The following is a 23862-nucleotide window of genomic DNA, read 5'->3' on the forward strand; positions in this document are numbered from 1 at the left end:
GATCTACAACGTGACTGTAATGGCACACAACCAGGCCTGTGACAGCGTGATTTCTGGAACCCATCACCTCATGACAGGTTAGGGATCAGGAAAGGATGTGTGTGAAAATATTTACAGGCACGGCACTGTATTAGTATGGCTTTTTTGTTTTTAAATGTGTGTCCGTTTGTTTTTATTACCTCATTCAGAGCCCTGCCCACCCACCAACGTTCAAGCCAGCACGACGTGTGAACAACTTACAGCGACTGTGTCCTGGCAGCAGAGCAACCTCGCTGTGGGTTATGTCGCCTTCTTTGACAACCAGAATGGACACGTCACTTTCTGTATTGGCACAGATGCAGATACCCAATGTGTTGTCTCAGGACTGATGTGTGGCACAGTGTACAGCGTCTGGGTCAAGGCCTTGGGAGAGCAATACAACAGCTCTGATAGCACAGTGGCCACTCTTACATTAGGTAATGTCAATACTATATATATATAATATATACACACACACACACACACACACACACACACACACACACACACACACACACACACACACACACACACATATATGGATAGAGAGAGAGAGAGAGAGAGAGAGAGAGAGAGAGAGAGAGAGAGAGAGAGAGAGAGATTTGTTACATAAATCAGCAAAGTTGAAAGGGAGGGGAACCTAAGCAGGTTTTACAGCAATCTATCCAATAATTGTAGAGACACTTCACTCAAAATTATAAATATCAGCCTTGGCGTGGCGCTAGAGGAAAAGTGAGGCTCATTAAAGTCATTATGGTTCATCCCCTGGAGACTCTGTACAAATTTTATGGCAGTCAATCCAGTGGCTGCTGAAAATGAATTGGTGGATCAGCTGATAGACAGACCAGCACTGCCACCCCTTCAGCCTCACTGCTAGTGTGGCCATGAACGTATGTGCAGCTGTTAGGAGTGCTGGCTGCTCTAATTCAGAGCCTGTATCAGACTACAGTGGCAAGTAAAGTATTACCAGCAACTTTGTTTAATTTAAGCATCTAATTGATTTAAAGGCTTAAAAAAGTGAATATATATAGTATATTCCAAATTTATTGAGCTGGTGGAGCTGTGTCAAGGTCCACGCATATGCACTTGTTAGTTTAATTTGTGCATGGATGCTCATTCTTGACCTTTGGTGTTTGGGAACAATATATGTTGAAGAGAATGAAGCTCAAAGGTCTGAATGAGTCATAATTCTCTTAACCCCACAGGACCTTGCCATACTGACAGCATTGAAGCCATGATGGACTGTGAGGCTGACTCTGCTACCATATCCTGGCAGCCTAGTGTTGGAGCTGTATCTTATGTGACTGAGCTGACAGCTTTATCAGGCCACACCACCAGCTGCACCACCAACCACACCAACTGTGAGCTGATCTCCCTGCAGTGCGGAGAGGAATACAACGTCACTGTGAAGGCTCTGGGAGATACCTGCAACAACACAGCCCAAATGGCAGGATACCTCACCACAGGTACAGCATGTTCACCTGCTTGTCTTTTTGTAGCATGTCAGCCATTGTGTTTGTGGCAGACCAACCAAGACTAGAGCGGTATCATTGTTCACATTTAACGCAACGACTATCTCCCTCCAGAGCCCTGTGCCCCCATGAATCTCTCTGTCCACTACAATGTGAGCAAAGCCCAGGTGATGTGGGGGGCAGCAAGAGGTGCCAGATCTTACTCTGTCCAGGCTGTGACTGCCCAGGGCTTGACAGTCAGCTGTAACACCACCAACAGCAGCTGCTTCCTGAATGGCCTCCAGTGTTCTCAGATCTACAACGTGACCGTGTTGGCACACAACCAGGCCTGTAACAACACTGTGACTTCTGAACCCTACTGTCTCAAGACAGGTTCGTCATCCGATTGGGAAGAAATGTGGAAAACATTTCACGCTGCACAGATACGGCCCTGTATGTACACATCATTCTTTCCCTAATGCTTAAATATGTGTCATCCCCTCATTCAGAGCCCTGCCCACCCACCAACGTTCAAGCCAGTATGGCATGTGAACAACTTACAGCGACTGTTTCCTGGCAACAGAGCGACCTCGCTGTGGGTTATGTCGCCTACTTTGACAACCAGAATGGACACGAGGCTTCCTGTGTTGGCACAGATGCAGATACCTTCTGTGCTGTCTCGGGACTGATGTGTGGCACAGTGTACAGCGTCTGGGTCAAGGCGCTGGGGCAGCAATACAACAGCTCTGATAGCACAGTGGTATCTCTTACATCAGGTAAAGACATGTTCAGTATAAATGTCATTTTCCGTCCATTTTTTTGTGTTCACTTATAAACATGCTTATTCTCTTTCCTTAGCTCCATGTCTGCCCAGAGAGGTAGAGGTAGAGGTTGACTGCAGCTCTGATGGTGCTGCCGTTGTGTCCTGGAACGCTACTTATGGCACAGCAAACTTTTCCCTGACAGCCATCGTCAGTGGAGGTCTTCAGACCCTGTGTCTAACTCAGCAGAACAGCTGTAATGTGACAGGTTTAAGTTGTGGGGAAACCTACAACCTGAGCCTCACCGCCACCAACGAGCAGTGCAGCCTCACAGCGCCGATGCACGCTAACCTTACCACACGTGAGCATTTACACTAAGTCCTCATAAGTGGCAGTTGTTTGTCTGGGTTGTATTTGATCAAGATTTAACCCTCGTCCTTCCACACCTCTTCTTAGGTCCTTGTCCTCCTCGGTCTGTCGCTGTCAACCTGCAGTGTGGCTCCCGTACTGCTGTCCTGTCCTGGGAGGGGAGGTCTGATGTCGAACTGTACGAAGCAAATGCCATCAAGGCATCAGGAGGCGGGGTGCACAAGTGTAACTCTACAGGCTCTACCTGTCAGTTTCCTGGGCTGGACTGTGGAGAGATGTACAACTTTACTGTAACAGCACACAGCATGCAAGGCTGCTCCAGCCAGGCCAGTAATACTGTGTCCATCCAAACAGGTACTGCAGAGGCTCAACAGGTTTATTGGCCTTATTCAATGGTGAAAAGTATCTAAGTAATCAGGATCTGAGTACCACTGCTTTTCTTCTGCTCCTCTCAGAGCCTTGCCAGCCTGTGATCGTGTCTGCTCAGGCACTCTGTCACAGTGCAGAGGTCCAGATCTCCTGGCACCAAGCAAGTGGTGTTGTGAACTACTTAGTGACAGCTACAGGGAGCCTCGGGTATGTGGAGATCCACAATACAACCCAGACTCTTCTGTCAGCTGCTTTACCATGCGGACAGGACTATAACGTCACTGTGCAAGGACAGGGCAGCGAGTGTGACAGCATCCCCAGCAGCCCTGCCTTCTTCAAAACTAGTATGATCTTACACCACAATGCTCATTTGCCTGAGTTTTCACTCCATCTGTATCTTTGACTGTATTTTCATCTCCACCCTCTCTAACCAGCTCCATGCATCCCCCACGATGTCACAACCTACGTACAGTGTGAGTCTAACGTGGGCTCCGTCAGCTGGGGGCCCAGTGATGGTGCTGAAACATATGTTGCTACTGCAACTGGGCTTGATGGCCACACCCACCCGTGTCTCACCAACACCACCTCCTGCACCTGGACTGACCTGCACTGTGGAGAGGAGTACACTGTCGTAGTGAGAGCAAAGGGTGACAACTGCACCAGCCTGGCCAGCAACAGCACTGTCATCCTCATGGGTATGTTGTGTACAGCTTGTTGAGACGGCAACACTTTACTGGTCTGTCATTTTTGAGTCATTTCTATGAAGTTTCCTGGAAAAATATGTAATTTGGAACCAATTATAGCAGAAACACAGACTGTGTATTAGTACACTTCCAATTTATTAATTAATTGGTACTGCAATGTTGATTGAAGATCTCTGTTATAACATATCCATCATCTTGTTTCCAGACCCCTGTGAGCCCCAGAATTTGTCTGCCACTGTGAGTTGCGATATGAAAGTCGTTTCTCTGAGCTGGGATGCCAGTAATGGGACAACGTTGTACTTGGTATCAGCCGAGGCAGGAAACAAATCAGCTTCACTCACCACTAATGTCACCACAGCCCACTTCTCTGACTTCTCCTGCGGACAAACCTACAACCTCACAGTGACACCTCACAACCAGCACTGTCCAGGCACCTCCAGTGCACCAGCCTCCATACAGACATGTAGGTTACATATTTCTGAGGTGTCCTCACATCAAGGAGTCAGATGTAGTTTAGATTTAAAGGGAAACTACTAGATAATTACTAAATATAAAAGTAGAAATGAGCTCAAACAGATCTAAAATGAACTTGTGTGGCTTTTCTTTCAGGGCCTTGTCCACCTGAGGGAGTCTCTAGCATGCAGGACTGTCTCTCTGGCATCGTCATGGTAACCTGGCAGGCCAGTAATGGGTCAGACTTCTACACGGCCACCATGCAGACTGACACTGGCGTCTCAAACATGTGCATGTCCGACTCTAATGAATGCAGTGTCCCCGGCCTGACCTGTGGGCACAACTTCTCTGTGTCCGTCACAGCCTCCAACGAGCAGTGCAACATCACCTCCAGTCAAACCAGCAGTCTGCAGTCAGGTGAGGTTTAAAAGGCTGCAAACGTGCAATATGATCACGTGATAAAGCATACTGACACAACAATATGACACAACTGTACTGTGCTGTAACTTGTAGTAATCCAGTGCTAATTGATAGTATTGTACCTTGCTGCTGCTGTGCTTGATCTTAAATCTGGACTAACTCTCCGTGCTCTCTCCCTGCAGTGCCATGTGTTCCCACTAATGTCTCAGTGGCGATGGACTGTGCCAACAACACCGCTCTTGTGTCGTGGTCTGCAAGTCGGGGTGCTGTACAGTACTCAGTGACAGCCCACAGTAGTCATGGCAACATCAGCTGCCAGACCTCTGACCTCACCTGCAGCCTTGACGACCTCACGTGTGGTAACCGCTACGCTGTTCAGGTAGTGGCCATGGATGACAACTGCTCTAGTATCTCCAGCCAGGTTCTGATGTTCAACTCAGGTGAGACAGGAAACAATTAAACAATTTCAAAATTCTCACAGGATAAGGGCATGGTGAAGACGAAAAGAAGAAAAGTGATCTAATACACAGTTACAGTTGTATATGTTTGTGCTGTGCATACCAAACAGTTTCAACTGAAAAGCTGTACCTGACCAATCAAAGTGTGTCTTCATTCACAGCCCCCTGCCCGCCTCAGAACGTGAGTGCCAACATCAGCTGTTCGTCAAACGACATGACCATTTCTTGGGATGCCGTCAGAGAAGCAGACCACTTCTTGGTTGCAGTAATCGCGGCCAATGGAGGAAACGAGTCATGCAACACCACAAACACTGCATGCTCCATCAGCAATGTGACCTGTGGAAACACATTCGGGGTTCAAGTCAGCTCTGTTAGAGGCACCTGCCGCAGCCAGCACAGCCAGACCCACAGCATCCTGTCAGGTGTGAAAACTTTAACAACTGTCCATCCTCACGTAAATCCATCCATCCAGTCACTGATTTAACTTTCATGTTTACGTTCTAGCTCCCTGCCAGCCCCAGGGAGTCAGAGGCAAACTCGACTGTGTGACCAATTCTGCCTGGATATCATGGGATGCTGCTCCAGGGGCCGACAGCTATTCTGTGTCAGCTTTAGGTGGAGAGGACTATACAGCCAACTGCACCACTTCCTCCAACACTACCTGTGAGGTGGAGGACCTGGCATGTGGTGTACTTTATAACTTCAGTGTTATCGCCAAAAACAGCAAGTGTGAGAGTCCGCCTAGCGCCACCATCGACTTGCAGACAGGTAACAGATTTCTGCAGAAATATGCTGATGACGCCTCATTTTACATCCATTCAAAATAATGTCTGACCCTTCCTGAAACACATACTCATACATGCAGCAGTGTCCTTGAATGAGATCCATCTCTTCCCCCAGCCCCCTGCTCCCTCGCTGGCATCACAGCCGTCCCTCAGTGCCACAATTCCTCCATCCTCGTCATGTGGCATCTGATGGAGGGCAGCGAGGGAGACACTGTGTACACTGCCACAGCAGAAGCCCGGGACCATACCATCCTATCGTGCAACAACACCAGCACTAGCTGCTACCTCCGTGGAGCACGGTGTGACCTCCATTACACCATCATTGTATCTGCCTCATCGGACCAGTGCAGCAGTATGAGGAGTCCACCGTACAGAATAAGCATGGGTATGTCGATTTTTTGTTTGTTTTCTCTCACGCAATGAACATGTAATACTAGTAAAGAAGGGCAAAATGTGTGGATGGGTGGTTCCCATTTCTTTTTGGCCTGCAGTAGTGCCATATTTTGGCACATGTGCTAATTTGCTCTCTTGCCGAGCCTTAGATGGGAGGATCAGTACCACGTTCATATCTGTCCAGTAAATGTGACAGGAGGAAACACTCAGCGTGGCTCGGTCCCAAAACAACAAAATCTGTCTACTAACACCTCTAAAACTTACTAATTAACATATTCACAAAGCAAATGTAATAAGTGTATCAAATTATTAATTTAAAGCCCCAATGTAGCTTAAAATTCGACTGTCATCCCGTCTTCACAGAGCCATGTCCTCCCACGAACGTGGTGGTTAACGCCTCCTGTGAGGACAACAGTGCGCTGGTGTCCTGGAGCCCCTCTCCCGTTGCTGAAACCTACCATGTTGTCGCTACGGGTGCAGACGGACACGTGCATACCTGCAACACTACCTTCAGTAACTGCAGCGTATCGGACCTCCACTGTGACCAGCAATATGCAGTCTTTGTGACGGCCAGCCATGAGAACTGCTCCAGCAAGGCCAGTCAAAATGTTACAGTCAACACAGGTATATTTATCCTCGTGTACAAAAGACATGGAGAAGATCAGTGCGTGTACATACATGGAGCCAACATGACTGAATAATATTTGCTTCAGCAGTTTGATCATTTTGCTTCTGCCCAGGTCCCTGCCAGCCTGAAGGTCTCTCAGTTACGTACCACTGTCAGAATCAATCAGCGCTGCTGTCCTGGACGCCCAGTGATAACGCTGTACACTACTACGGCTGTGCCCAGGCTGGAAATGGAGACATGCTCTACTGTCAAAGCACAAATCCCACCTGCACTATCCAGGGCCTTGACTGTGGAACAGCTTACAATTTCTCCGTCCAGGCCTCAGACGCGACATGCAACAGCTCCTTCAGTGACCCAGTGCAGAGCGGAGCAGGTTACTTCTCTAAGACTCAGTAGCTTTGTAATATTCCCACTTGGAATGGAAATGGAATAACACATTTAATCCTTCTCTCTCTCCATGTAGCTCCCTGTCCTCCAGATGCTGTTGAGGTGCAGCTGCTGCCAATGCAGATGGAGGTCCAGGTGATGAGCTTCAGCTGGACACAGATCACTTGCAACAGCACTGAGTACATGCTGAAGTTAACAGGAAGTCTGCTGGGGGACAGCCAGGCTCAGTTCGAGCTCTCATCCTATTGGACAAGCACGACGTATTTTGAGATTCCTCTCCCCTGCGGTTCAGCCTACGTTGCTACAGTGGAGAGCAGGAACGCTGCTGGTGCCAGCAACCCGTCTACACCTCTCAATGGGACAACAGGTAGACTGCACCTCACACTCGAATCACTGTTCAAGCACATTTTTGACAAAATCAATCTTTTCATGGCAGCCGTTCTGACATCTTATTGCAGGGCAATCACAGGTTTGATTAATAAGACTAATACAGGCTGCTTCAACACTGCTGCTCCAGAGCAGTTTAGAGTCATAATTTTGGTGTGGAAAGACTTAGCTGTCAAATAAGTATAGTGGAGTATAATATGTGAAACTTTCCAATGAAATATAGTGGAGCAGAAGTATGAAGTACCAGAAAATGGAAATACTGAAACAAAGTATCTCAATGTGTGTTCAAGTACAGCACATTGTTCCAGCTCCAGGGCCTAAGTGTTCTTCATGCTGTATCACTACCATCATGGCTTACTGGCACACTTCAGTGGAACATAGGCATCATTGATTTAATTAGTTACACCTGTGCTGTTCCTGCCATGAAAAGCCAAAATATCTGCTATATGTATATGGTAAAATAAAACTTTCTATCAAAAGGCTATTTGTGCTCCTGTCAGTTCTTTAAAGGTCATTTTTTCTTGACAGTATTTCTGCCACATTTAGAGTCGGTTTGGTTGTTTCACATGAGAGCTTGTTGATTTGTTTTTTGTTTGTGCTTATTTCACTGGTCTGGAGGGTTTGCAGCCTTTAAAACCAAGTTTTCAGATGTTTCAACGAACTCCACTTTCTCTTCTCCCAGCTCCGTGTCCACCAGCAGGAGTGGTGTACAGTGGGAACAGCTCCTTTGCCACCGTTTCGTGGAACGCATCTGTGTTTGCCACCACATACACGGTGTACGACGACAGTGTTACTCCAAAAGCTCAGCTGTGCAGCACTGCAGGGCTGTCCTGCTCTCTGTCCAACATCGCTTCCACTGACCTGGTGATCACTGCCAGCAACAATGCTGGAGAGAGCGAAACAGAAAATGTCACCAAAGGTAGGAACAGTGTGTGTATGAGTGTGCACGGAGAAGATGCTGCAGGAAGAAAATCTGACTGGAAACAAACTCACTGATGTAACCTTTTTCTCTTTAGTGGTAACACAAGGACGCAGGAGGAGAGATCTCAGCGAACAAGTGCAAGAGAGTGGTGAGTTTGTGTTTGAGTTTGTTTCTCTCATGATAACGGATTACAATTCATTTCTATAAAATAAAACGTCAGTTTCTTGAGATAACAAGAAATTTATCAGGAGAAAATGACTTAACTCTAAGAGTGGACTGTGAGTTTGTGAGTTTCAAAGCAAACCACATGAACTTTTTATGAACTTTTGTCATTTGTTGAAAGAGTGTTTTCATACGAGGGTATTTACATTATGGCTAATTATTGTGAGGCTTACATACAGCAGTCACCTAAAGCAGATGTGTTACTGTACAGTAGGCTGCAACCAAAAGATTTCTTTTGGCATAGAACTGGAAAAGACTACCCACACTGGTGGGTGTTTGAATGGTATAATAAATTATATTTTTCTATGATGTTTATACAAATAAGTAAGATTGAAGTAGTCTGATGAATTGTGTGCATTCCTCCCATTTTCAGCTTAAATCAGTTGCAACATTTGTCAAGATGCCATCAATGTATGCTGGCATAGCTCTCCTCATCTTTAATAAACTCATATGAAACGTGGAGTTTCATAATTGATGAATTAACCTGTTATCACGAGAAAACGGGTTCGTTATCTCGAGACAATGAGTCGATTATTTCCTTACCTCGAGGTAGTGGAACTCGTTTTGTGGTGATAACAGGTTAATTTATCAGCATTAACAAAAATAAATAAACTCTATTTAATTACTTAAAGCACAGCTGTTTTCGGCTTCCGTACCTTCATTTATTAGACAAGCAAATCTTACGCCAGCCAGGAGCCCAGTCACAACTTTGACTTGTTCTTCCACCAGCAGGCGGCCTCTCGGCTCCCGTACTGGATGTCAGACATGCGATGGCAGTAGTTGTTGTCGCTGAATGGTCAGAAGTGGACGCTGCTTCCCATTACAGCCTGATCATCAGGAAGCAAGGCAGCTCCGCTGAGCCTCAGGAGCTGACGGTGTACGGCAAGAGCATCATCGTCACCGACCTGAGCCCCAACGCAACCTACTGTTTCTCTGTGTCGGCCATGAGTTCGACCACCAGCGGAGCCGAGTCAGAGCCTGTGTGTGTGCAGACAGGACAGTAGGAAATAATACACCGCTGTAGATGTGGAAGAAGAATGGATTAGCGTGGGTTGCTGTGGCATTTACATGTCTGCTGATTTATCATGAGCTGCACCAGTCTCTGTTTGGTGAGCAGTGACACGGGAGCAGATGTCAGCCTTTACCCAGAGGACATTTCAGCTCCTCTTCAATGTTTCATGGAGGCACGTCTTTTGTCCGCTGTTGGTTGAGGTTATGGATTTTATTTCTGGGGCTTTGTTCCTCCTGCCTTTACGATTTTATTCACTTTTGTAAATTAATTAGTCATTTTAAAGGTAATATATCAGGAAGTGTTTCAAATGTCCAGAGTATTTCACTTTTTACCATTTCTAAATGTATATTTAATATGGAAATTATTTTCAACTATGTTGTAATAAAACCATCAAATATATGCTTTGCGTGTTTGTCACATCCTTTCATATCTATGATAATGTGAGCTTTTATGACCTCCGCATGCAGCTTTCTTTCAAATCAAGAACACCAGGAGCTGTTTGTCAAAGTGTTTTATTAGAAAACGAAATGCAACAGAGCAGTAATCCAAACACAGCACAAGCAGGGCTCCGTGTGTGCGATTAAAAATTACCCTGTGCAGACTGTCCTTTCTGGGTTCAAAACATTCTCAGGCTGTCTACACGCGATCGTGGACAGAACTGCTTTGTGCCAGCTCGAGCCACCGTTCATCCACATCGCTGCTGCGCTGAAATTTGAACTGTTCACTAGAGACCCTTCGACGCTCGTTCAATCAGAATACAGCTGACTAAGAAGCTTAAAATGAAGAAGTCTTGGACATACACAGTATAATGTTAGTCAAATTAAAAAAAAACAAGCGTTTGAGCTTTTGTCCAGCCTGGAAATAACAGTTATTCTATAAATTACATAAATTATGTGAAGATTGTTTTGAGCTGAGCGACCCATGCAGCTCAGACCACTTATCGTGTGTAGACAGCCTCCGATTCACTATGTACAAACCCACATCTGGGGCAAAAGAACGAACCATAGAAAATTAAAATGCCATTTTCACCACTTTTGAAATTTCAAGTGAAGACTAACAATGGTCTATGGGGAGTGAAAAAAGGCAGAAAAACATAAAACATAAAGCAACAATACATTGGCCAAAGACAAGAACTCCAGATGTCCCATGTGCTGACATTCCTTCTCTTTAGCGTAACTGACAGACCAGACAACTGGCAGAAAAAGGAAGAAAAATGGGAGGAGAAGTAATTCTGCCGGAGGCGGCATTTACTCAGTGCTATGGCTCCTTCTGCGTTCACTATGTTTACTATGGTCATTACTGGACTCTCTCTGATGGTGGCTCCTCTCTTTGCTACGACTACGTTTGTGAGAACGCTGCTCTCCGTCTCTCTCCCGGTCTCTCTCTCTGCTGTGGCTTCGCTCTCTTCTCCTGCTCTTCTCCTCTCCTCCACTTTTGTGCCTCCTCTCCCTGCTTCGACTCCGGCTCGACCTCTTGGACTTTCTCTCTTCTCTGTGCCTCTCCCTGTCGTCTTTATGCCTCCTGTCATCAGTCTCTCCTCTGCTCTTTTTATCCCTGGACCTCTCCCTCTCGGAGCCTCTATCTTTATGGTGCTCCCTGTCCTTCCTCCTGCTCTTGTCATCCCCGCCGTCTCTTTCTTTGTCTCTACGTTCGCTCTTTCGGTCCCGGCTGCCGCTGCGACTTCTTCTACGCTCGCGGTTCCTGTCTGTGCTGCGGGACCGTCGTCTCTCCCTGTCCCCTCGGTCCCCTCGGTCCCTATCCCTGTCCCTGCCCTCCCTCTCCTTCCTCTGACGGTCACGCTCCCTCTCCAGCTCTCGGTCAAAGCTGGGGCCGTGGCGCTCTTTCTCGCGGTGGTGGCTTCTGCTCCTTGACCGCTTGGGTGACCTCCGGGGGCTTGGTGTCCGTCTGGGCGTCCTGGTGAAAAAGCTACCATTAGCTTCAACCAATTACACTTAGATTTACAATAGTTACAATCCAATAGTAACTGTTTCCAAATGGGCCAGCTGTTCCACTCCAACAAAACCAGCCCAAAAAAAAATAAACAGTTTGATTCATTTCCTGTGTTACCTGGAGCGGCGTCGTTCCCCTTGCCTCCCTGCCTCTGTGCACGCGGCGGCGTCCTCTTCCTGCGTCTCCTTCTGAGCGACCTTCCGAGGCCTGGCCTTCATCTGCTGGTCAATAATCTTCTGCACAGGCACCGGGATACGGGGGAACAGCGTGGAGAACCACTCCAGCTTGGTCAGGAAGGAGCGCAGCATTTCTCCAACGGTCATCACGCAGCCACCTCCTGCCTTCACATCGAGCTCCTAGAATCAAACGGCAGGAAGGAGCCATAGAAAACTCAGTTAGCACACACAGGCAGGACATCTGGTACAATCTGATCGCTTTTTCAATCTTGCCTCAAATCAAAAAGCAATTTGTGATGACCAAGTACTGAACCTTCACCTCTGTTCATCTAGCTTAATCTCTCATATCTCTCAATCAAATGTGTCTGGCTTTACTTTGATCATTCTAAATAGAGGAAACAAAACTTTAAATGTCACAAAAAGTTTGCCTCGTCTAAGCTGTCTGGCAGTTCATGGAATCTGCATTTACAATGTGAGCTTTAATAATCAGGAAATGTGACTATAATTTGACAAACTACTCCCCTCTCCTTCACGTCGGCTGTTTAAAACAGCATCTTTAAAAAGTGATAGCATCTACTGTTGACTGTGAAGAAATGAAAGGAGGGAGAGCAGCATCTGAAAACACTGAGTCACATTCTCATTTAGCCAAAGGCACAAAGAGAGAGAGAAGCTTTGGCTTCCTTCTTCGGGCACAATGAACTCTTAAGGGGTTGCAGGAGGATAAAATCGCCCACAGTGTAAGCACAGATTGGAGCAGGTAGCTAAGTGCACACCAGTTGAAGAGTTGTTAACTTTATATGGTAGAGAACAGCCGCTTTGCACTCACACACGCAAACCAACAGTGCTGAGATACAATATCCAATTCACCTGCTGCACAATGGGCATCTAAAGAAAAAAACAGGGGAATTAACCAGTTGGGTAGGATTTCATATGATCAATTCAAATATAATACAACAGAACATCAGAAGGAGGCCTGGTTGCACAGCTTGGGATCAAATTACATTTTAACTCAATATGAAGAAAACAGATTTACGTAATAGTTGTATTACGGCATGTGTTACATCATTTGTGTGTGTTTGAATGTATCCCCATGAACGCTCCAATTATTATTTATCCCAAATTCAGTTTTGTGCAACAAGTCCTGATGCAAAGCTAGTCAAAAACAAAGGGCATGCCTTAATATTACATTGAATGAAAGATTTACTCAGCATCATATATGGTACTTACCCTGATTTAAAAAAAAAAAAATCAGCAGCAGAGCAGTGAACAAGTAACCTGGCTAATCAGGCTTAGAGGACAAAACTGGGGACAATTAAGCCAAATGAAGGCAAAGGTGAAAAATCAGCTATGAACATCACAAGGGGGGGAAACTGACAGCTTTTAAAATCTGTTGTGCGACTGAGTATTTCATGGAGAGGAAGAAACATCAAATCATTACCCGAGGTGACATACCTCCTCATCATCCAGGAAGCCATCGTACCAGTCTATCAAATCTGCTGGGGGCTGAGTGTATCTGAGGCAGAGCAGCAGAGAGAGGACAATATGAGCATTGGAGTCATTGTCTTCATACACTGATTTTCCACACATGAGGATAATATGTGATATGGTTCAAATTAAACTTTTCATGATCTAAGTGCAATGTCAGAAGTGCAATAAAAAACATTTCAATTAATTCCCCCTCATACATATTAGAAACAATTTAATAGTGTACTCGTAATCACAATATCTACCGATCTGATATGTAGTAATGTACAGAATATTTGCAAGTCTAAAAACTTCTACTATACACAGATGAACTACAGCGGTCAAATTTGGCAAAGAATCATACCTTATGTACATGAAGCCAAGTGCTCTGATGTATGGAGAGTCTGTGTGAGTGATCAGACCCATCAGCTGTTTGCGAGTCAGCTTGAGAGTAAACAGTTTGTATAGAAGACAGAAAGCAGTAGACACAATGCCACCAGTCCCAACTCCACGCACCTAGAAAGGACGGAGACATGTTTTAACACACCAACGCGCATCACAGTATACCTGTTTGTAATGAGTGACCCTTTGACAGCAATACACAAGGACTGAAGTACAGTGAATCGGAACTTTGCCACTTTTGTTCTCATATAAAGTGATTTAAACAGAATGGGAAAAACGGGGGGAGTTTTTTGGGGGGGAGGGGAATATAAAAAGCACGTACTTCTCACTTACCCCTCCGCACATTCCAGTCTGACCTGCGGTCTTTCTGCTCCCTTTTTCCCAAGGTTCAACGTGGGTCACCTGGAGCCACACAAAGAGCAAACTTACTTTATATACACACACACACACACACACACACACACACACACACACACACACACACACACACACACACCTGTTCTCTCCATCTCCCTGATAACTTATATTGGAGGCTTTAATAAGAAATGCTGAAACTATCGTGGCTGTTTCCCATTCAGATTAACAACTTGACTAGCGAAACTAGTAGCCATAGCAAACCTGAACTGGCCCACTCATTTAAAGTTCTGACTAAATATTAGCCCTTCAGCAACATTGCAGAAACAGTACTCCAACAGACAAATCGTGAGTCAACCAGACGTAACGGTAAACCAGTCTGTTTATAACTATGGCCAACTAACGCCACCTCACTTGATTTAGCTTTGTGGTTATGCGGTTTACTTAGCTGAGTTAACGATTCCACTTTCCCTTGCTATTTGACGACTGCAGTACATTGCTATCACAGTAAAGCTAACCTAACTGGACTGTGATTATCTAACTAGCATGCGGTTTAGCATTTGCTAATGTTACCTTGAAGTAGATTTCGTCAACAACTTCATGGTAAGTCTTTAGTTCGTAAAGCTGCACTTTGAAATAGGGCGAAGACAGCACATTCGTAAGAATCATTGGGTTGAGGTTCATAGTCTTTTCGTTGCCCCACAGGGGCAATACATTTCCATGTTTTCCAGGCGCAGGCTTGCTAACGGCCTGTGTTGGTAGCTGGTTTCCGACGTTAGCCATGTTAGCCGAATCCCACGCCGCTAAGCTTACTTTACAGTTAGCGTATTTCCGATTACAGAGCCATCAATATTAGATAGTGAAACGTCGATCGTTAGCGATTTCGTCCGTTTGGTTGTTGCTGATTTGTGGTTAAATTTAAGATATCAACTTCCCGCCGTCGTTTTAGCTAAAGTGCTGTTGCGAGGTGGAACCGGAACTGTAACGCTAGTGGTGCAGTGTGAACCGCTGCTGTAAACGAACGTACGTCAACACGGTGAATGTTTCGTAATGAAAATAAAAGCATGTACTCACACATCAACCACGCTATTTTGTGATTTTGCCAACAAACAAATCGAAGGCTTCTAAACAGGTAATGTATGCTGTTATACACTTCTTTTATGCTGAGCTTAAATTTAAACTTTTAAAAATCTAAACGTAACCTTGTCACTTAAATGTACTCAGTAATGTTTACTTTGAACTGTTTGTTTTGCCTAAACCGGAAATGGCATTGTCGAACTTGTTAGTATTTAACATTACTTCAGTTACTTACACGTTGACGTTAGTTTGAAAATTCAAAATCACCGCTTCACAATATTCATCTATCACTTCAATAATCAATATCCTCTTTTAGCTTCGATTTTCTTTTAAACTTTTAATTATGACCTGACTATACAGCATTGTAAAATTTATGAATAATTTATTTGCACTTGTCTCTTTATTGATTTTTCTATTTTCAGCTTTTTATTTTAATTCTGGGTAAATATCTTTTCACCCAGTCTGTATTTCCTCCACACCGTTTGCAAAAAGATATGTGAAATGTAGCAGTAAAAGTGGTTTGATGTTACACAGAGTTCACTTTTTAATATTTTACTTTTTAGTTGGCCTTCCGCCATCTTAAAAACAACATACAGATATCTTAAAAAACTCCACAGGCTTTACACAGTTCACTTTCAATACATTCATAGTTTACACAATACAGATATGACTTCTCAAGTGGCAACAAATATACAGTCTGGCACATTCACAAAATTGGTGGTACAAATAAATTCATTCCTTTTGACAGACAGCAGTCATATACACACGCACACACGAGAGAGATATCATACTGAAGGCACCAATCACGAAAACTTCATGGTACTTTAAATGCAGTCATCCTCTTTCACAACCAGGTGAACAGAGGTGTTTATTTGTAATGGGCTACAACTACTGACATAGTATGGCGCTGTAACCACTGTAAATTCTACAATGTGTCAGTCTTCTATTACTTTAAATAAATGGGACTTCAAGGAATGGACCCAGTCCCCTCACTTAAGTCCTTCACTTATGGTACAAGTAAAATGGTGAAACAAAATCAACCTTAACAAAGTAAAAACATATTAAATACTTTAGCATAGTATTTTAAATAACATGGATTCCCCTTAATAGCTCAAATGTCACCAAGATGGCTGAACAGGATGTGCAGATAACAGTAGTAACTCGTAGTCTTACAGATTTAATAGCGCATAAGAAGACCAATAGAAATGTCAGTACACCACTTTTTAAGGCCACCAAAATGTTCTGAAAATGTGCCCTTCACTTCCACTTCTTGACCACTAGGGGGATCTCTTGATCAGCAGACACTGTAGGTCAGATGCACAGGGACTGCGTGTGAGAAACTAAATCTCCTTGAATGAGGCGGGGGCAACTTCTGATGTCACCTCCACTGGTCAGTCCTGTGTCCCCCGCATCAGTGTAATACAGCACCCTTTATGACAGGCACATGCTTCCCAAAGCCTAGCGCTTGATCACCACCTGCTCAAAGGCTCCAGCTGCAACCCTGAAAGAGAACGCCACAGTGTGTTACATGACAGGAAATGAGGGTAGTTATCAGATCTGCCTGTGGTGCATTGTCCTACATGAGGAACTAAAGCTGTGTTGTGAAATTGAAAGTGTACACGGTAGAAACAAAGTGATAACCAGTCATGTGGTTAATAGAAAGAGTCTGTATTAGAATTCCCATGCAGCGTATTTGCAATTAATTTATTTGTTTCTAGTAAGTGCCTGGTGCGTGGCACCAAACAATCCACGGTTACATAATCACACCCACCTCGTGTGCTGACTTCCCAAGGCTGTACTCCCACCAGGACCAACAAACAAGCTGAGCCCCTCCTCTGCAGCAAGAAAAAAGCACACTGCCAGTCATTGCGGGTTTGAAAATGGCTCACACTTAGTTAATAGAAAATCTAAAAATAAATGACAGTTGCAGACGTGGCAACTGAACAAAGGCAGCATCCAGGGAAGTAGTTGATAGCACTGAGAGATGCACTTCCATATTAAAAATGTGTACAACATCAGTCTCAGTCTGAGTAGGTAGTGTCACCATTTCTTAACACAATAAATGACAGTCCTCTACACTAAGTCTTTGGTTAAGTACAGGAGTTTGTCCGTGGCCGCCACAATGTCTGCTCAGCTATCAGTAAAGTTAAACTGCCCTTGTGCAATTCATGGTATGCAACCAAAACTCTGTAAACATTAATCAAATAAACATTAATATTTGGGCTAGTAAGTATGGCCCGAGTTATGATTAGTCATAAATAAATATCATATCATAAATCTGTAACCATCATTTCGTATTTGAAGGAAGTAATTAAAGATGTTGCATTGTTGCATTGCAACACCTTAAAGTAGATGGTAGGCCACTCTCCAAGTCATCTTTCGCAAGTCCACTAAGTGACAGATTAGGTGTACACACCCTCTGCGCTGGAATCCAAGACGCCGTGACTGAAATCCTGGCTCTGCAGGATTTTCTCTATTATGTCATCAGCATCCACCCTGGTGGCATCAACTCTCTTCAACTGGTTCTCCACTGAGTTCTGCTTAACTGGATGTCTAAAGGAGAAACAAAAACAGTGTGGTGGCATAAGATAATATATTTTGTGATATATGTATAAAACTTAATTGCAATGTTTTGTCATTTTGTGGCGATTATAAAGTAGTACAGATCATAGCCAGCCAATACACAAGAACAGCAGAACTAAAATTTTAATATTTTGTTTTGTATATACATGATAGCAATTGTGTGTAAGTGTCAATGTCAGACCCTGGGTAAGAGTGGATTACCTTGGAATTTTAGCAGGGGTAGAGGGGCGTTCAGGTGCATGGTGACAGGTTGCAGAAAAGGGGGGAGTGGTCCTGCTCTCCCTCTCCCCTTTTTCCCCCTGCTGATCACTGGGTTCCAGGATGCTGCCGATTCCTGTTGAGGCAGACCCTCCTGACGCACTCCGCCGATGGCTGAGATCTGTTAAACTGGAGTAGTTCGAGCTGTAACCTTCAGGAACAGGAGAGAAAAACAAACACTGACGTTGTGCTTGTGATTTGTGTGACTGGGGTGGTCATAATGTTGCTTTGTTTGAAGGGAACAAATATGTGTTTCTGTGTTTGTTTACCTGAGATTTTTGACTGCTGACTTGCATAGCTGGGTGTCCTAGAGTGACCATACGCTACCAGCTCCTCTGGGACTGATACTGACTTTCCTGGAGTCTCTAAATGAAAGCAAAACACACATAGGGGGAAGCAGAACATTTAATAAATGTGTATGCATAGGTCAAACTTGTATTCAGAGGAAGTGTTTATTCTTTAGGTTAAAACCCTAGAGGATTCATAGTTTCAGTTTAAGGCTTGTGGAAAAGCCTGTGCAGTACATACCAGTGAGTGAATGGGATATGTGCATATCCCCTCCCTTTCTGTCCTCAAGAAGACACTCTGCTTCAGCCTGTGGGATCCCCAGAGTCATGGCTGTAGATGGGGGCCTAAAGGGAACACAAGACAGAGTGTTATTACTGAGAAGCAGGGTGGTGTTCTATGGTGTGTGGATGGAAAAGAGCTCCTTCAACTGCTTTATCGACACTGACCACGATTGAATTACACATTAGTTACAGGTGGCAAAGTATTAAGTCTGTTAAGACAATGACATTATAGTACTGCACTTCTGGTTTAGCAGATATTAACACAGGAAACCCCACTTCTCTGCTACTGAGATGCAATCTTAAACACAGGAATGAGGGCGGAGAGGCAGACAAAGACTGACACACAGTGAAAAAAAAAATTAACGTCATCTCTCTTGTTGTAACTCTTCCTCACTCAATGAGTAATACTGCGTGGGTAGAATGACTGGGCCATCATTGGATTTACACTTCAGACATCTCCAGTGGGTGTGTCATTATACCAACAGAGCCTTTGGGAGATGAAAGACTACAGGGGGAGACTTGGTATTGGTTTAAGAAAGCTGTTTGCACATGTTGCAGGCTGTGCCAGGAGTGTGATGTTACATCACCTCCTTTGTGACCAACAGCTCGACATTCAGCTCTTGACAAAAGAGAAAATACAACCTCTGGGCTGAGCTGATTGCATATCAGTTGCTGCTCATTGAGGTTGGGCAGAATAATGTCTGTGTGAAGTGTTATCAGCTCTCAGATATGACTGTGATAAGATTTCAGCTACAAAATAATACTTCATAACTTTAAATGCAGTTGGTGTCTTAAGTACCAGACAAAAGAATGCTTTTTCAGATTGGTGACGAACAGGATGTGATGTAAAACCCTTTCCTCTGTGGTTAGATGCAGACTTCGCACTGCGGGGCGCAGACTTTCTTTGCAACCACAACTACAACAGTTTGTAGTTGAATAAGGGTAAACACAACAGGCATGTCAGGATTCATTTTCAGACTTGAATGATGAGTAATAAAGATGGAACAGATGAATAAGGCCAAAACGAGCTCTTACGTTTTAAAACAGGGGTCTCCAGACATAAGCTGTGTGGTGATGACAACCTGTAACAGGAAGGAGAAGAATAGAAATGTCATTTTTAGGCTGACCATCAACTGCACATGTGAGGCAAAAAAGACATGCATTTTCATAGCATTGCAGTTACCAAGCTTTAGAGTAACACTGTGTGAAGTAGACGTGTGCCCCTGGAAGAAACAGTGTTTTTAAATTACATTCCCATGGCTCAGGCAGTTTATAGATCACAGGCTCAGACATGTGCTGTATCAACTGTCAGGACATTCAACTTTTCCATCCATGCCATGAATCCAACTTTTTCAAATAGAGGAGTGTCTACTTCTGTGTGATGAACTTAAGAACTGGCGACTTGCTTTAGAACACTAAGATTAGGTTGTAGGCTCATCTATGCTTTGCTAAAATGCTTTATAATTGACAGACATATAAGAATAAATTATTGGACTGCAAAACAAAGCCAGTGTGGCAGAGACTCCTAAGGGGCTTTTGAAAGGTATCTCAAGGAGGATTGTGTGTTAAAACACTGCCACACCTTCAGAATCGAGTTGTCCTGTCTGGTGTTCTTGGTGTCGTATCCCTCTAGGAGACACCTTCTTGTAGTGCTGCCAGATCCAGCGAACTCAGACAGGTTCAAGTCAGCAAAGCCCAGCTGCACAGATATAAAAGAGATTAACCAGTTGGAGACAGTCAGATTGGATAACATGGAAACATAAATGGGACCTTCAATCCTTGAGAAATCAGCTAACCTAATTCTTTAACTAATTTGTAAAGTTACTGGTTAACATAGTGTCAGTTTTGATTTACAGATTCTCCAATCAGTAACTGGAGCCGGAAACTAGAAAGAAAAACATTCTTAGTTTATCGACTCAGATAAATGAAAAGTCCTGTACGGGCACTTTGACTGTTAGCATTTACATTTAATGATAAGACTGTTCTAATGGATCTCTGGCACTTAAGCTGTTATGTTTACAACACACATTAGTCTAGAGTCTTAAGAACGGAAGTATTACCTTTGCAAAAGATTTTCCACCCTTCAGTTCCTTGAATGACAAAAACACAAACATGAGTGAGGTTACATTTGTCTGTTCCATGACTATCTCTGTTGCTATTGTCATGAAAAGATTTGCGTCTCCTCGCAGTATGACCAATGCCTGCAGAAAGCACTTGTGGTTACAAATTAACTGTGCTTCTGATTGTATGCACATAAATGTTTTCTTAGCACCCTTCAAGTCTAAGTTAACTGCCTGGACTCTGCTATGGTAAACTGCTACCATGCATTTTTGTAGTGTCAACAAAACAGAGCCTGGTGTCAGAAGAATGTCCCGTACCTTGCGCACAGACACCCGGCACAAACAGGGGTCCAGCACACCTGTCCCAGCATTTGCACTCATCTTACACATGAAAGAGAATCTCTTCTTCCAGTACACACAGTTGGCCTGGACTGACTCCCTGCGAGAGAAGCACATGTAGAGACACTTCGTTATATAAAAGAAAATCCCAAAGGCACACTGAATACTGGAGGAGCAGATGTTGATCACGAATCTGCCAGATCTATGCATGAACGTGTCCCAGACCGTCAGGAATGATGAAAGATGAGGTTGTTCATGTTTCTAATTTTAAACAAAATATGTGGAGAATGTAGCAAATGATGATCACATCAATTTAGTCTGTGAATTGAGCTTATGGCCATCCTGTAGGCTTTGAGCTGTATCCTACAAAGTCCTATTCGACACTCATCCTTTGCAAACATGAACACTTAAGTCCAATCTCTGACATTAGGATATTTAAATGTTGTTATTGTGTAGGGATGGTGACCTAAAGTCTATGATAGGGTGCTCACTGTACCCAACATGGATCTTTTGGAAGAAGAAGGCAAATTTAATGATTTTTGATTTGGGGCTTTATTAGTAAATTTGACTTCACAGGCTACATGCAGAATAGACAATGCCCATCACCAGCAATAAGGGGGGTGTAGCTTTAAAGTACATTTTTTTCCCACAGGTATAGAATTAGAAAAGTTATTTTATTATGGTTTGATAACTTTGGGAACTATTTCAAAAAAAGCAGCAATAGATATAGAAAAAAAAAAAAAAAAAGAAAAAAGACTGATCATACGCCACATGCATCATACCAAAGGTTGTCAACATGCTTGTATTGGAAAGAGACTGAAGGTGTGGTTGGAGCAGGAGAAAACTAAGAATACAGTGTTTACATCGCAGTTTTTGGGAACAGTTACCATGGCAAGACAGTGAGGTTAGCAGCTGACGTGCCATGCTGTGTCCGCTTTTCCACAGTGACTCATTTAAATGCTACAATCACAAGCCCGAGGGGACGAACCTTGTATATACTCCAATGGAATGGATGGAAGGAAATTCTGTTTTTAGTTGCCATTGTCATAAATAGAAACAATGAATATACCATAAATGCGCAAATGTAAGAGGAAGAAAGTTGGCCTGAGAACATGTGGCCACCAAATGGAGTCTCTGCTGTGTTGTACTATGTCCAAATAATAATAATAATATAAATAAGAATTTAATAATGATTAATACATATCTAATCTTACATTAGTATTAATATTTAATATTTAACTAGCCGTTGACTGAAATCGACGTTGACATGCAATACTTGTTGCTTAGCAACCGTTTGGATCAACTGTGCAAACAACGAAAACTCATATTTCCGTCTTTAAAATAATCATCCTGTTATATTTCGCTGAACTAATAAGCGTCCATGGCTCTTACAGCCAGGTTAAATCACAGCCTCCTGAGTTGTCCTGTCTCCTTACACACAGCAGTAAGTATTCAACTCTTCGCTACGTTAACATACAGTAACCTGGTTAGCATTAGCTAGTCGCTAGTTTAACGTTTATTAGTTAAGCTAAATGATATCTAGCTACTGCGGTACAGCTAAGTGTTAACCACGCTTTAAATGAAAAGAAATGCCAGTGCCGAGAAAGAAGCAAAGCCGAGAAAACAAACGCTTATCGGGTGTCCAACTTCAATTTAACAGGAGCTTAACAAAGGTCAAAAACAAGTTTCGCTTGTTATAATTATTATTTATATTTATTATTTTAGCTAGGTTAGTTAAGCCAACCAGTAAACGGTTGCTATAAATAGCAAAACTTCTTACCGAGACGACTCTTCGGCAAAACCTCCATCCAGGAGTCTAACTTTGCAGAATAATACCCCGTTCACGAAGGGAACCGATGACAGCTCCTCCAAGTCGAAGTCTACTTTGAACTTAAATCTCTTTTTCTTCATGAGAATGAACGACATGGTGTGTAGGACACCGGGGCAGTGCAGGTCCTGGCTGAAGCGGTGAAGCTGACAGACAGCTGGACACTTTCCCTGCTCGGTGCTGTCGCTGCTGCTCCCTCAGCTGTTGCTGCTTCTGTCTGCAGATTCGATCCAAAGTTCAAATCTTCTTCCCACCCACTGAAAAATATCATTCATGACGTGAGAGAAATTCCGTCGTTTGATTGGTCACTGCAGCGGCCCTAAAAAAAAGAGAAATATCGTGGTCACGTCTGCACACTTCTCATTTTACTGGCTGAATTTCATTGAAAACTCCCAATGTATGGAGAAATACCAACACAAGCTACAATGAGTTAATGCACTGAAGTGACATTGTTATCATAACCACAGATGACCGTAAAAGAGAAGTGGAGGAGACAAAGGGGGAGAATATCATTCAGATGTCTTGTGACAAAAGGAAGAAATGCAAAACAAGTATATGACAACACTGAACAGCCTGTTACAATACTTTACAATTACTTTAAATTATTTCTAATGATTATTGTCAGACTGCTGAAAACCCTACAGTACACACACACACTCATATGTGCAATATTTATACACACATACAGAGATCTACATATGATATGTTCTCCGTTTTAAAAGATTTGAAAGTTGACAGATTACCAATGTTACTTTTAATGGTTAATAACTAAGTGCTAATATTAGATATATAACAAATATAAAAATGAATGCTGTTGAAGCCATTCAGCAAGAATCAGAATTTTGTACACAGTTTATTTTGTTGGATGTTTTATTTATGTCTAAACAGTGGTGGAAGGAGTATTCAGATCATTTACTTCAGTCTTCAAGATCACAATTTATGAATATACTGACTATATTGTGCCATATACAGACTATATTACTGGACTGTTATTACTGATGTAAGAAGCATTTTAATGCTGTAGCTGGTTGAGGCGAGGTTTTTTTTTTTTTTAACTTTACAT

The 23862-nt window shown here is 43.5% G+C and overlaps 2 protein-coding genes across 2 annotated transcripts; both read right to left on the bottom strand.

Moving 5' to 3' along the window:
* Positions 1 to 10235: 10235 nt before the first annotated feature.
* Positions 10236 to 15068, bottom strand: prpf38b (pre-mRNA processing factor 38B). The gene is made up of 6 exons (XM_070974422.1): positions 14659 to 15068; positions 14065 to 14133; positions 13694 to 13845; positions 13318 to 13378; positions 11807 to 12045; positions 10236 to 11653 (listed from the first exon to the last, which is right to left on the bottom strand). The coding sequence occupies exons 1-6, from the start codon at positions 14866 to 14868 to the stop codon at positions 10987 to 10989; spliced, it is 1398 nt and encodes a 465-aa protein (XP_070830523.1). The 5' UTR covers positions 14869 to 15068; the 3' UTR covers positions 10236 to 10986.
* Positions 15069 to 15581: 513 nt separating this feature from the next.
* LOC139338925 (EEIG family member 2-like) lies at positions 15582 to 23031 on the bottom strand. Its single transcript, XM_070974278.1, has 11 exons — positions 22752 to 23031; positions 20951 to 21071; positions 20633 to 20662; positions 20155 to 20271; positions 19608 to 19654; positions 18532 to 18635; positions 18273 to 18368; positions 17947 to 18154; positions 17579 to 17715; positions 16934 to 16997; positions 15582 to 16663 (listed from the first exon to the last, which is right to left on the bottom strand). The coding sequence occupies exons 1-11, from the start codon at positions 22895 to 22897 to the stop codon at positions 16621 to 16623; spliced, it is 1113 nt and encodes a 370-aa protein (XP_070830379.1). The 5' UTR covers positions 22898 to 23031; the 3' UTR covers positions 15582 to 16620.
* Between the last annotated feature and the right edge of the window lie 831 nt (positions 23032 to 23862).

Source organism: Chaetodon trifascialis, chromosome 11 (genome assembly GCF_039877785.1).
Source record: "Chaetodon trifascialis isolate fChaTrf1 chromosome 11, fChaTrf1.hap1, whole genome shotgun sequence".
Lineage (NCBI taxonomy): Eukaryota > Metazoa > Chordata > Actinopteri > Chaetodontiformes > Chaetodontidae > Chaetodon > Chaetodon trifascialis.